At 54.5% G+C, this 13,343-nt stretch overlaps 5 protein-coding genes across 5 annotated transcripts; 1 reads left to right on the top strand and 4 right to left on the bottom strand.

Annotated features, from left to right (window-relative positions):
* Nucleotides 1-703: 703 nt before the first annotated feature.
* CLAFUR5_04796 (Serine/threonine-protein kinase atg1) lies at nt 704-3,853 on the bottom strand (the record flags this gene model as incomplete). The annotated part of the gene is made up of 3 exons (XM_047903944.1): nt 704-870; nt 919-3,601; nt 3,704-3,853. 3 exons carry the CDS (start codon nt 3,851-3,853, stop codon nt 704-706), a joined length of 3,000 nt encoding a protein of 999 aa, XP_047761109.1.
* A 2,510-nt stretch (nt 3,854-6,363) lies between these two features.
* On the bottom strand, nt 6,364-8,111 carry CLAFUR5_04797 (uncharacterized protein; the record flags this gene model as incomplete). The annotated part of the gene is made up of 3 exons (XM_047903945.1): nt 6,364-6,581; nt 6,617-6,901; nt 6,962-8,111. The coding sequence occupies 3 exons, from the start codon at nt 8,109-8,111 to the stop codon at nt 6,364-6,366; spliced, it is 1,653 nt and encodes a 550-aa protein (XP_047761110.1).
* Nucleotides 8,112-8,786: 675 nt separating this feature from the next.
* Nucleotides 8,787-9,998, bottom strand: CLAFUR5_04798 (uncharacterized protein; the record flags this gene model as incomplete). The annotated part of the gene is made up of 1 exon (XM_047903946.1): nt 8,787-9,998. One exon carries the CDS (start codon nt 9,996-9,998, stop codon nt 8,787-8,789), a length of 1,212 nt encoding a protein of 403 aa, XP_047761113.1.
* Nucleotides 9,999-10,635: 637 nt separating this feature from the next.
* Nucleotides 10,636-11,298, bottom strand: CLAFUR5_04799 (FAD-linked sulfhydryl oxidase ERV2; the record flags this gene model as incomplete). The annotated part of the gene is made up of 1 exon (XM_047903947.1): nt 10,636-11,298. The coding sequence occupies one exon, from the start codon at nt 11,296-11,298 to the stop codon at nt 10,636-10,638; it is 663 nt and encodes a 220-aa protein (XP_047761114.1).
* Nucleotides 11,299-11,727: 429 nt separating this feature from the next.
* Nucleotides 11,728-13,027, top strand: CLAFUR5_04800 (Aminotransferase lcsP; the record flags this gene model as incomplete). Its single annotated transcript, XM_047903948.1, has 4 exons — nt 11,728-11,767; nt 11,821-11,853; nt 11,905-12,671; nt 12,722-13,027. The coding sequence occupies 4 exons, from the start codon at nt 11,728-11,730 to the stop codon at nt 13,025-13,027; spliced, it is 1,146 nt and encodes a 381-aa protein (XP_047760052.1).
* Between the last annotated feature and the right edge of the window lie 316 nt (nt 13,028-13,343).

Genomic DNA, 13,343 nt, shown 5'->3' on the forward strand with positions numbered 1-13,343 from the left:
CAGCTCTTGCATTCATGTCCACCAGATCAGCACCAGGAACAAGACATCAATTGATCCACTACGGCACAGCACGGGGACGATCACACGGTCCGCAGACGGATATCTGTCACGGAAATACTGATTGTGAGAGTGCTTCTCATTGACCTCGCTAGACCTATAGCTCTCACGCTACCTCTAACGTACAGCCGAGAGACTTTCCTCCTATCCAATCTGATATGACGCTCGCTCGCTCGCTCACTGCAAAGCATAAAAGGGCTCCGCCGCTTTGATAGTAGTCGCTAGTGGTATCGTATGTAGTTGCGCCATCCCATCCCTTTGCATCCAATCTTCATTGGTATCGTCTTGCTTCCTGCTTCCTTTGCAACAGCTCCGTAGATGCGCCTGTGTCCTTCGTATGTGAGAGCAAAGTCATCCACATGCGCCAGCCGAGATATCCTTCCCTTCCCTTCCCAGGTAGATCCTGCGCCATCCTGTCTGCGCCCGTGGTCCCCGCCTTCCCGTGTAAACAAAACGCCATTTGGCCAACGCCTGCTGAAAAAACCATTGAGTCGTGTTGACTCTTCTAAACATTCTGATAAGTAACGCCCATTTTGTGGTGCTCATGCACTGTTATGTCGTGCGTAAGGAGCTCGTGCCGAAAAGTATAGACGCCCGCTTGTAAGCAAAGTGCGATGTGGTTGTGGTGTGCTATGTCGCTTCAAGGTCATCGCGGCGACGCGTTCGCGATCGTAGGTGATGCTGCGACTGGTGATGGGTTTCCAGCCTTGGGAGTCGATGTGCCGCTTATGGAAGAGCGCCTAGCAACGTTTTGCTGCGCGATAAGAATCTTCCTTCGAAGTGCGTTGAGGCGAGACTTGGTGCTATCGATGACTGCGATCGTGTTAGTGTCGAGAATGCCAATGCAGCGATTTCACTCACGCTTGATGACAGTCTGCCTATCCTCCGTCTCCATGCCATTGATGACCTCGTCTGCCGGCTTCTCCTTCTTAGCGCTCGGCTTGCGCATCAACGGATCGTCGTCGTTCTCCAGCACAGCTTCGAAAAGCATGATGGCGGTCCTATAGCTCAGCTCGCAGTCTGGAAGATCCTCCCCAACAAGTTCGTTCACAGCTGCTGAACGGCTCATCTCTACCGCGCGATCGAACATAAGCCTCTCTGCTGTAATGCCGCTGGTGATTCGGATGTGCTCAGCCGAAGTAGTGATAGTACCAGAGTGCTCTGCTTGATTGTTTGGATGTCCAGGATGATCTTCAGGGAGTTGTCTCTGTGCATGTTGAAGTTTGCGGCCCACCACTTCAGACTTCTCGAGACATTCGTTGAAGCGCGTACGACACCACTTCACCACATTGAGTATGCGCGTACCCACAGCAGACGAGCTGCCAGAGTAAGAGGTCGGATCTGAAGTGACGCCGTCGCCCCTGCCCTGCTTCGACCACCACTGTCCAGCGAGATCGATAGTCTTCGACAGAATTGCCAGTGCTTTCACATACAGAACAAGCGCCTCTTCAGCAACGCCAACCACGGCTACAGCGGTCATGTCATCATCTTCTCCGGGCCGCTCTTGGGCTTCAATCTGTTGAATGCCGAGGGCATCCTGTGATGAAGGCGTTGCTGGCAGCAATTGCCGGTACTTGACCTCTGCAAAGCCAAAGATGACGTCGCTACGATGAGCGGCTTCCTCCATGATTCGGACAATCTTAGTCTCTTCATCCATAGGAGCTTTGATCTCGTTGGCGTCCCAGATCGTAAGGGCCCCTGCTGTCGGATAAGCTGGAAAGGCGCCGTACCCACGCGGCGGGGAAGGACCACCCATGCCAAATGGAGGAGAACTGCCCAACGCTCCAAACAGACGCGCGTTGGCAGCATTGAGTGCCTTTGTAAGCATGTTTGTTGCAGATTGCGGCGATGGAGCGTAGCGTCTCTCAAAGGAACCAGCACGCGCATGGCCGCCAGGAGCTCTGGTGGTCACTTGCTGCATGGCGCGAGAAGGACTTGCTGGGGTGGCTCCAGTCTGTGAGGTAGGCTGCCCTTGGGTCGTGGCTCGCCTCACCATTTGCCCCTGCTTGGCCGAGGAGCCATATGTATTCTGTGCAGCATCGAGCTCATCCGCGAAGGCATTGACCTCCACTGCACGTTTCTCGATCACAACATATTCCTTCTCGAATGTGAGATCCTGCTGAGTCTGCTCCCGTTCCTTGCGCGCTGCGCGCTCGCTTTTGACCTTCTCGTCGTATGTCGGTTCCCGGACCAACGGCGGACCAGCAAGTGGCGATGAGCGACTAGCTCGGCGCTGTATAGGTGGCGCTGGAGCCAGTGGCTGCTGTTGCTGGTGCAGCTCCTGGCGTCCCGGTGCCGTTATGTGAGCCACGATGCTCGGCCTACGCTGCTCGCGCTGACTTGGCTGTCTCTTCATTCCTGCAGTTGCAGCATCAGCTTGGCCTTGACTGCCCGAAGATGACTTTCGTCGAATCATGTCCTTCGCTCGCTGCTGATTTATGTCTTGCTCTGATGACTTCCTTGATGATGTCCGTCGTGGCAGCTCCTGCGATGGCCTCTTCTGCTGTAGTTGCTGCTCCGGAGCTGGTCGAAGAGCGGCGGATGTCTCCTCTATGATCGTAGCCTTACGTGGGGTCTCGTCTACGATAGTCATCTTCCGGCCCAACTCCTCAACCTCGGGAACAGATCTCGGGGCAATTGTTTCTTGCGGCCTATCCTCGTTGACCAGACCGGGAATCTCACCAACTACCACTACATCATCGAAAAGATCTTCGTAGGTCATGCGTTCCAATGGGCTCTTCTTTAGCAGTGCTCGAATCAAATCTTTCATGCCGCGGCTGATGGTCATGTTCTTGTTGTCGAAGATGATCTGGTCGTTGGCTTTCTCAATCTTCCGCAAAAGGTCGACATGGTTCTGTGCCCGGAACGGGGGTTTGCCCACGATCATCTCATGTAAGACAGTACCAGTAGACCAGAGATCAGCGCGTGCATCGTACTTCTCATAACGAAGAATTTCCGGTGCCATGTAGAGGGGAGAGCCACAGAGTGTTTCCGCCATGGAAGTCGATGGAAGATGTCGTGCAAAGCCAAAGTCAGCAAGTTTGAGCATCGGAAGAGAAGCCACACCGACAGCAGGTATCAGGGAGTCTGCGCTCGCGGCCAGTGGCACATCCTCTGGCTTCTGCTTTGACATGTATGTTGGTGCTGGGTTCAGTAAGAGATTCTGTGGCTTGATGTCTCGATGTATCAGGTTTTTAGACCGCAGGTACTTCAGTGCGCTGGCCACTTGCTTGAGAAAATGTCGTGCCAGGACCTCGTTCAGTCCTCCATGCTCAGGGTTCGGGTACTTCTTGAAGATGTCTGCTGTCTCGGGAAAGTTCGGCAGAGTGTGGCGCTTCTTCATAAACTGTGCCAGGTCCGATAGTTGACAGTACTCCATGACAAGGTAGATGTAGTTGGGCTTCTCCACACATTTGAACAGCTGCACGATGTGTGGATGTCGTAGGCCCTTGAGGATGTCGATTTCGCTGCCCAAATTCTCCTTCAACTTCTTAGACAATTTGGCCATCTGGACAGCTTTGACAGCGGCATAGGATCGTTTCTCCTGTTCACATGGTCAGTAAGCCGTTGCAGCATCGATACGACCGGATGCAGCTCTTGTCGCAGCACATCATCGGGAATAGGCTGGAGTGTCAAGACGACATACCCGATGCTGCGCGAGGTAGACAGTAGCGAAGCTGCCTTTGCCTATCTCCTTTCCTCTCTTGAACTCATCGATGCTCAGGTCCGGCTCGGCCTCTGGCATCGGTGGGGGCCGCTTCGACGATGACGGCGCATGTCGTGGCGGGGCCGCCATGATTGCGGTGTGGAAGAGCGTGTCGCAGTCAATCAGAGACCTCCTCTTCTCGTATGCCTAAGTGTCGTTCTCGGAAGTCGGTCTGCAGTTGGGATGCATGGGCACCCAAGGTCGACGCGATGCGATGCGGGCGACGGATAGGGTGTTGGTTGTCAGGGTCCCGTTGCTCGGCGGGCTATGCGAGGTGCATGAGCACAGGCAGGCAGGTAGTGAATGATGCGGGCGGAGCGGTGCACGGGGCGATGAGGGTGGTGCTCGTGATGGGCGAGACACGCGAGAGTGTCTCTGGTGTGTTGCCGCTGTGACAGTTGATGTCGTGACTCGAACCAGTGACGCTACGATAGGGCGGCGGAAGGGTCGCTGTGGGGTTGAAGGAGTGTCTATTTGCGGGTTATTACACGTGCGGCGCGGGCGCAGAGAGCAATATGAAAGCAATGAAGGGGGGAAGTGTGCGGCGATGGCGAATGGCAGGCAGGCAGGCGGTGTTGTTGAATGGTGATGAGGTCGTAGGACGGGCATGGGCAGTGGAGCGATGGTGGAAGTGTTGCGCGACCTGCCTGGACGACGAGCTCAAGGTGCTCACCTGCAGCTAGTCGCTGATCCCTGGCCAAATGACCGCTAGCGGCAGGCGATAAGAAGAGACGCGCTGAGATACCGGCTGCTTGACCGTCGAGCCAAAGTACCTCGACCTGCACAATCTACTGCGCCGCATGTACTGTACAGTGTACTTGGCCAGTCATTTCCCGTAGCGGGCTATGATGGCAATGGCAAACAGAATCTCGACATTCACCTTGCACACCTTGCGTGCTCGGCGTCCTCTATTGTGCACGACTGCCTACAGTACTCCGCCTCCGCGTTGAAACACCACGACTACGACTACAGTAGCCCACGTTCGCATCCTCGGTACCTGACCAAAGTACATGACCACCCAGATCACGCGTGATCGTGTCATTCGCAGCCATTTCTACGTGCCTGTCGTGCCTGTCTCCCTCACCGTTCATCATCGTCGCGCGGCTGACAACATCTCCGCGGTTCGCCAGAAGTTCCGCCGCTGCGACAAAGAACGGGTCTGCTAGAACATCGTCCTGTACTTTGGTCCCTCTGAAACCTGCGCTCGCCATCAACACGCGTGCAGCTGTGTTGTCCGAGACCGCTCCCATCTGCAATCTGCAAGCCCATGCGGCTGGCCTGAAATCCCGGGCATAGAACCTATCTCCAAACTGTATCTACAACCTACCAGAAGCTAGCTTGCTGCACAACTAACTCCACGACGCGATAAGCAGTGCAACCTGTGCAACCAGACCGCGTGTGCTTGCCTGAGGGAGGTGTGGCAGGCGGCGAGATCTGATTCGCAATGTGCCTATCAATTGCCAGCGTTTCTCCATTCTCTGGCGCCTTTCACCTGCACCCCGGATTGTCCACCAGGTCGCCAAGATGCAGCCGCCTTGACGACAACAGCCAACCACACCTTGAAGGACACACTGCGATGGTACCAAGCGCTAAACGATATCTCAACACGACCTGATGCTGCGATAAGCTAGCTACTCTTCCCCACCGGTGAGCACTGCGGCTGCCTGTTTTGGCAAGGCAACGCAGTTCCTGGAATCAACCAGGCGCCTGCCTCCTATCAGCTCCACTATCGGCTTCACAGTCATCTTCACCTTCATCAGCGTCAGTATTGAGAGTGTCGCGTGCTGCATCTATAGCATGGGAATGTCTCCATTCGACGACATCGCGACATTGAGGTGCTTGACGGTGGTACAGTCACATACATAGCTTCAAAGGCCCGGCCAACAAACATAAGTAGCCCTCGCACGAACAACCACGCCTGATTCACGAATGCGAGCACATCGATCAGCACTACACCGCGCCACCATACGAGCACAGTGATATGTACCACCTCCATCTCATCTTCAGCTTCCTCCCAGACGTGACGTGCAAACAGAGCTTTCGCCGCACGGCCCTAGGACCCACTCACGCAACATGGCGTGCCTTCCTCAAGAGATAGCAACTATGCAAATAGCCTTCTGTGACATCCGGACCGCAGCGTCTGCGCTTACACAGATCGGCCAGTATCCGTGGCGGATTTCTACGTAGCACCAGAACCCCGCCCCGTAATGGCTCAGACCAGGCGCAGCCTACACTGAGGCATATATGTGATTCTGGCTGGAGTCGTCCAGACTGCAGGATCGTTGCACGAGCTTGCTTGCTGCAGTAGATTGGAGTAGGCAGGGGTCTGCCCATGCATGACTTCAAATGGGCTGCCTTGATCTTCCCTTCTCAGGCCTTTGCAGTGCCTTGAAGCAGGCGCAGCCCTTCATCTACGGCGCGGGGTTCTCAATGCCACGGGTGGTTGTGCAATCGCATGGACATGCTTGCTGTCGCATAGGTCCTGTGCACGCAGGCTGTTGACCTGATCGGAGGCAGCAATACCTCGATCTGCCTCTCCCATCTCATCAGGCATGGGATCCCGAGGCGTCCAATCCCACATCTTCTCCCCGTCCGCCCTCTCAACCCCCCGAACATCCCCTCGCCGCATTTCCCACTCCCTGCATATACCTCCCATACTCCTCACTCCCCACCCCACACCTCTCCGTCGCATCAAGGTGCGCAAACACCATCGCCGGCACCATCAGCATCCGATCCACAAATCTGCCCTTCTTCATATTCTGCTCAGCAACACTGAAGAAGCCCCTAAGAGTCGCTAGAATTACAGCTCTGCTGTCTTCTGGAGAGTAAGCATCGATGCCATTCCCCAGGCACTGTTGTCGCTGCGGTAAAGTTCGTGCGATTGATGGAGGAGTGCGTGCTGGGCTTGGGGACGGAAGGGGGGGTCGTCGAGGAGGAGGAGGAGGGGCGCGAATGGATCCGTGGGGGATGGGTTTTGGAGGGCGTAAGTGAGGTCGTTGAGATGTTGTTTTGAGAGGCGGAGGGTTGTGGCTCGGGAGAGGTAGAAGGCTGGGTCTTTGATTGTTGCAAAGGGGCGGTGGAGGGCGGTGATGTAGGTTGTGTGGATGAAGGAGAGGAATTTAGTTCCGAAAGTGACTGCTCCCAAGGTCGGGGAGGTGGTGGTTGAGACGGGAGCCATTGTTTCGTTAAGGTCGGAACTCAGGGAGAGAACGGTGTCGAAGCGGAGGTGTTTCCCCGTGTTGAGTGCCTGGACGATCTTTTGGCGAGTGGGTAAGGAAGCTCTGAGGATGTGCTGGATGTCTTCGACGGTATCGATGGCATTTGGCTGCGTACTTCTCATCTCTGGCTGGGTTGTGGCCGTCGCGCAAGGTGGCATACCAGCTGCGAGACACGCGTTCAGGTCAAGCTCATTGATACACCACCATAGAGTTCTCGAAGCTGCATCTTCAGCGTGATGTACTCCCAGCGCCAACAGTCGCAGACCTTCCATGCTGAGCTGCCCAGCCTCAATCATTGAGGTAAGGCACGAAGATGCCATCTCTCGCCATCGAGGTGTTGCTGTCCCGAACGCAGACGCTTCTCCCGACAGGTATGTAGCCGAGGCCATGGCCTGCACTAGCAAGGACTTCATGACGAAAAGTTTGGAAGCTTTCGCAGGATCAGCGAGCAGGGTAGATGTGTCGTCCTCGAAGGCTTCTCGATCAAGAATCGGGTAGACTGTATCAAAAGTCTCCAGGTATCGCACGATTAAACCGCACGCTGTAGAAATGGGTGGCAGATAATCAAACATCCTGTCGGGCAATCCTGCTACCGACGTCTCCGATGTGCCAGACTCGTGTGTGGGCACGTTCGACGATCCATTACCGAACTGACTGATCGCGTTCTCGGTCAGACTGATCCCGGCGTATGTCATCAGTCTATCGAATGCTTGTAATGACCAAGATACGTGTGTGCGGCCGCGCATTGAACTTTGCTCAGGTACCCAGTCATGAGTTGCGAATTGCGATCGAGCGACTTGACTAGGTTCTGCACGAGGCGGAGGAGCCTGGTCCGGTGTTCGTTGCTGTGTACTACTGGCGGAGTCTGCGATGTCGAAGTGACTCACGCTGGCTTGGGTTTGATGGTTGTGGTTGGAGTTCTTGGTAACATGCTGTAAGGTCCTCGTTTCTGGCTCAACTTGCTGTTTTGACGGAAGTCCGTCGAATCTGCACTCGTCCCGGCAGCCATGCTTGATGCATTGGGCACATGGTAGACTTTTGTCGCATTTGACTTTACGACGATGGCATACAGCACAGGAAATCTGAGGTCGAGGTCCCTTGTGTTTGCGCCGTGTGATGGGTTCGGTCATGTTCTGGCTTGTAGGGTCGTCCTGTGTGGGCGAGAGAAGATGAAAGTGTTGCCGGCGAGTTCGCCGAGATGTACGAAAAACATCGCCGAGCATCCGATCTGACGTTTGTCAGCAACTCTTCGTTGACCGCGTTTATGTTCGCACGACCACAAAGAACGTGCTCTGCACGCGAGAAGCTGACTTGATCTCATGGCTAGTCGCCAATTATATGGTACCAGATGGAGTTCACTAACGTCAACGTCCATATCAAACCTCATGAGGACGGCCCCCATCGCTGTCTTCGAAGGCCGATGCTTCCAATATCCCATGGCTTTCGAATGTGTCCGAAAGGTTTTCATCATAGACATCCGCCGGACATTGAGACTTGATGCAGACTATGTAGGGACTTGGCGCAATGATGCTCCAACTTCGCATCATTGACGGCCTGATGTCGACTCCAGTGCTATCGCATCCAGTTCGTCCTGAGGGAAGCTATAATTGAGAGCAGAGTTGACGATGAGGGCAGGCTGTTCGCAGGTTGATCTGGTACACGCGGCGCACGAACGACAATGACTGTCCTCAGAGCGGAGGCTAGATGCTTATACGGCGCCGGTGTCATTTGCACATCGCTGTGAATGGCTTGTCCCTGGTAGATAACTTTCGATGTCGTATGCCGATTTCCAGTCATGATCGTCGTCAGCCGTCTCGCTCATTGTGAGGCACAATATCACTCTTATTGCGCCAAGCCACAGCTGGCAGCGCACTCGTCTCGACTTTCGCCTTCGCGTGTAAGTCCCCAAGATTCAGATTTGCCTTACGAGCAATTCTCTGTCGATACCCCCAGACCAAAGGATGGTGCTCTTGTACAAGATCTTCCATCTTTCTAGCTGTCGGAACATCACCAAGAAGGCGTGATATGTAGGCGGCGCGGAGCATGAAAGCGCCCACACTTCTCAGTGCCTTCAGCTTCTTGATCTCCTCCTTAGGTTTTTTGGGATGCTCGTAGTAATCGGATGCCCACCGAGCGTAGGGAAGAGGGTCTGGTGATGCTGGATGGAATAGGCTATCCAAGTGTCGGGTGTACTCGCGAGGGTCCGTCATTTTGCGGAGTCCTATGAACCATTCGTACAATGCCGCATTACAGGGTGGGCGGTCGTCGTCGGTCAGCGCGGAAGATATAGCCGTGACAGACTGCATCTTAAACCTGAGAGCTACAGTTCCCTGCAACGCGTCAACGATGCGTTTCATGGCCTCCAGTGCAGGGTCAACGGAGCCATGAGGACTCCATTGCAGCTTCGCTTCGATAAACCAGCCTAGCAGATTACCACACCATGCCTTGTGTCTGGCCCAATCGCGGCTGCCCTCAACGACGCCTTGATCAGCGATCGTCTGCCTTGATTTCTTCACCCATTCGATGACGAACGACTCATTGTGTTCCGCAGCCAAGAGCCAGCATAGCGGTTCAAAAAGGCCCCTGTAGTCGAGGTCCTCTTTGCGAGCGTCAAGGCGATACTCCCAGAGCCATAGCAGTGCCTTCTCGCCTCCTGCGTGTGCGGCTTGATCGTGCCGGTTGGCAAGTGGTAGTGATGATAGTCGCGCCTTAGTCTTTGTGAGGAACGTTCGAAGGTCCTGCACTGTAGCTTCCCCGTCCTCGGCTAGCTTCTGGAACTCTGTGATGTCAGAAGGCCCATCACTGTCATTGATCGATATTGCAGCCGAGTCCTTGCATTTGATGAGCCCGTATTTAGATCGATTTCGCGTCACCTTAGCCGGACGGATGTATTTGATGGATGCCCGTCGGATGCCTAGTGCTATTGGCGCAAATGTACGTGCTGGGAGCCGCGCGCCACAGCGTTGAAGGTGAGCCTGCGCGCATTGCCACGTCCTGGTTGTAATAATCGATGACATTGGTTTGTTTGATGATGGTTTTCGCGTGCACGCCTTCCGGAAAGTCGAAGTTCAAAGGGCGCTTGGCACGCGCGATCGCCCTAGCAAGGATCAAATAGCGAACAGTGGGATGAAGAGCGATGTACCGCATTGCATGCTGAAATCATATACTATAGCCTGCGCTGTTACAGCGGCTGAATTGCTCGACCAGTACGATCTCTATCGTGCCAGGTAGCTTCAACGAAGTAGCGGCAGCGAATGGCGGAGACCAGCAACGGCAGGGCGCGCGACGAACTTGCATTATCGAGGTTGCGCGCATTTCATAACAGCAAATTCAAGATGCTGGAGTCGTAGCACAGCGAGTATACCTCGAAGGATCTGGCTATGTCGACACTTCACCAGCCAAGTCATTAGGTCCATTGGCAGTCCTGCTAGCCACCACAATGGCCAAGCACCACTGCCACTCATCTATGATGCATGCACAACACTATGCACAAGCCCAGTAGCATAATGATGAAACTGATTGTCCGGACCACCGATGGGTGAGAGATGAAGTTGATACGTTTGATTTGGCAGCCGCTTCTCGCCTCACTGCGCCACGTCCTCGCCCAGGCTGTTGTCCCTGCCAACGCCGTGCTCGTGCTTGAGAACCCATATTTCAATCTGCCACCAGCAGATCAGTATCGAAGTCCCGTCCATTCTGCGTCAACTTCTCCCTCCTCTCGCTACTCATCTCAGGCTTCGCCATGGCATTCTTCGCATCAGAAGCCGCCCTTGCAGTATCCTCATCCTCCGCGCAACCACAGTCGTAGAAGTCTCCGATCGTTGCGCAATCAAATATCTCCTTTCCCAGCCTCTTGTTGACCTTGTTGTGCATATCACAAGCCCATACAGCTGCCGCCGATCTCGACGAGACCTGCGGGGGGTACTTCTTCAGCAGCTCGCCAAAGTGATCCGCGCATTCGCCGCAGGGATATAGCCTCTGAAACAGGTATATGAAGCTCTTCAGCGCCGTGCTCTCCTCTCTTGTGGGCTTATCCGGGAAGCGTGCCATCACTGTGTGGAAGTACTTCCATGTCGCCCGTCCTAGCTCTGCCTTTGCAGTCTCATTACCCAACTTCGGCGCAATCGCACCTCCTGGTCCCGTAATGGTGGCATCGGCCCCGGAGAATCCAGGGTCAGGCAGTGCCTCTCGAAGGTCTTTGAGATCCGGCGCCTTGGGCATGCGTTGGAAGAAGGATATAAAGGTAATTCCGAGGAGCACTGCCGCCGCTATGATATAGATGACTTGCCGCCTCGAGCTTCCGCGGGAAGGAGGCATCGTGAAGATCAGGCGCAAGTTGTGTGACCTTCGAGTTGGTCAGGCGCGTTATGGTGGGGCCTGTCTAGCGAGTATGTGACATTTTCGAGCACCGGATCGTCAGTCCAGGGTGTGAACAGCAGGCCTCACTGCTGAAGCCACGGGTATTGACATGTGCTGATAACAAAGGAGATGTGACTGGGTTGTCAATGACAGCTGTTGTCTCGTGAGATTCACTCCTCTACCTGAGCAAGAGCCCTAGCGGCGATCGTCGGGGTGATCGGCAGCCGCGGTGGTCCCTTGCAGAAACGGCGCCGAGTGTCGGATGACATCGTGAAAAGAAATGATCCAATGCTGCTGCTGTTGACTTGACCAATACCACCTCTCACCTGTTACCACCGCGCACTTGAACCACATACAAGCACCTCCCACATCAGGACGTTTACCGCGATGGCATCTAGCTTTCCCCCGCCGCCTGTCAACACCATTGGTAAGACAACGTGGCTGGCTAGGACATCGGCGTAAGTCTGACGGAGAGTACAGATTGGGACAACATAGGCTTCAAAGTAAGAGAAGGTACGTTTGACTGCATTCACTACGCAACAAGAGTATTACTAACGACTGCAGTCAATGGTCACATTGAGTCGACATATACTGTACAAACGGGAAAATGGACGCCTCCGAAATTCGTTCAAGATCCATTCTTGCGCATTCACGGCATGGCGCCTGGCCTGAACTATGGTATGCAGTGCTATGAAGGTCTCAAAGCATATCGAGGTCCGGGTGATGACACCATTGGCATCTTCAGACCTCACCAGAACGCTGAGCGTATGCAGCATTCTGCATCGTACGTCAGCATGCCAGAAGTGCCGGTGGAGCTGTTTAAGCAGTCAGTACATCTTGCTGTCAGTCTGAACGCCGCCTATGTTCCACCACACCGAACTGGCGCGAGCATGTACATCCGACCACTCCTTTTCGGCTCTTGCGCGCAGCTCGGTCTGGATCCTCCTGAAGAGTACACTTTTGTCGTTTATGTTATGCCGACCGGTGTCTACCACGGTGTGCATCCAGTAGCAGCTCTAATTCTGGAGGACTTCGACCGAGCGGCGCCTGAAGGCACTGGAAGCGCCAAGGTCGGTGGCAACTATGCGCCAGTGCTAAGGCACAGTGGTAAGGCGAAGAAAGAAGGCTTCGGTATCACCCTGCACTTGGACAGCAAGACAAGGACCGAAGTTGATGAGTTTTCTACTTCCGGATTCATTGGAATTTACGGCACACCTAAAGAAGGCTGCACCATCGTTGTACCCGACAGCAAGAACGTGATCAAATCAGTCACTAGCGACACAATCTGCCAGATAGGCAAGAGCTGGGGGTGGAAGGTCGAGTGCCGACCTGTAAATTCGTCAGTCGCAGCGTACAAGGCTTCACTGACATCTCGCAATAGATCAAATACGAGGAAATTTCTCAGTTCACCGAGATCGCTGCAGCAGGAACGGCCGCCGCGCTTGTCCCAATCAAGAGCATCACGATGCGCTCGAAGAACGACACATTCAAGTACCAGGGAGGCGGCGACGAACCAGGACCGGCAGTGGTGAAGCTCTTATCGCAGCTCAGAGGAATACAACAAGGCAAAGTCAAGGATGAATTTGGATGGGTTGAGGCTGTTCGCGAGTACAAGGCAAATGAGTATATCTCAGATGGGTCGACCGAGAGAAATGGCGTTGCTGGAGTGCCTAATGAGCTGCCATGATGGCGGCCGTCGACGGCTGATTTGGTGCAGCGACGAGTCGCCCACGTAGAGTCGACTCTATCGCCATGGAGCGCGACAGGAGTGCGGAGAGTCATTCGGACATGCTCCGAGGTGCGTTTCAGCTGGGATGTTGGGATCATGTCAAGCATCATACTGATCGCAATCATGATCAATACCTTGCAGGAGGAAAATCTCCTTCATCATGTACCTCTACTATGACTGATGGTCCACGAGGCTTCCACTAACTTTCTAGCGTTCTTCTTCGATTCGATACCAGCCGGCGCCGAGGAGCACTAGTGGCTTCATTGGGGGAGTC

The sequence above is a fragment of the Fulvia fulva genome, chromosome 4 (genome assembly GCF_020509005.1).
Source record: "Fulvia fulva chromosome 4, complete sequence".
In the NCBI taxonomy this organism is placed as follows: domain Eukaryota; kingdom Fungi; phylum Ascomycota; class Dothideomycetes; order Mycosphaerellales; family Mycosphaerellaceae; genus Fulvia; species Fulvia fulva.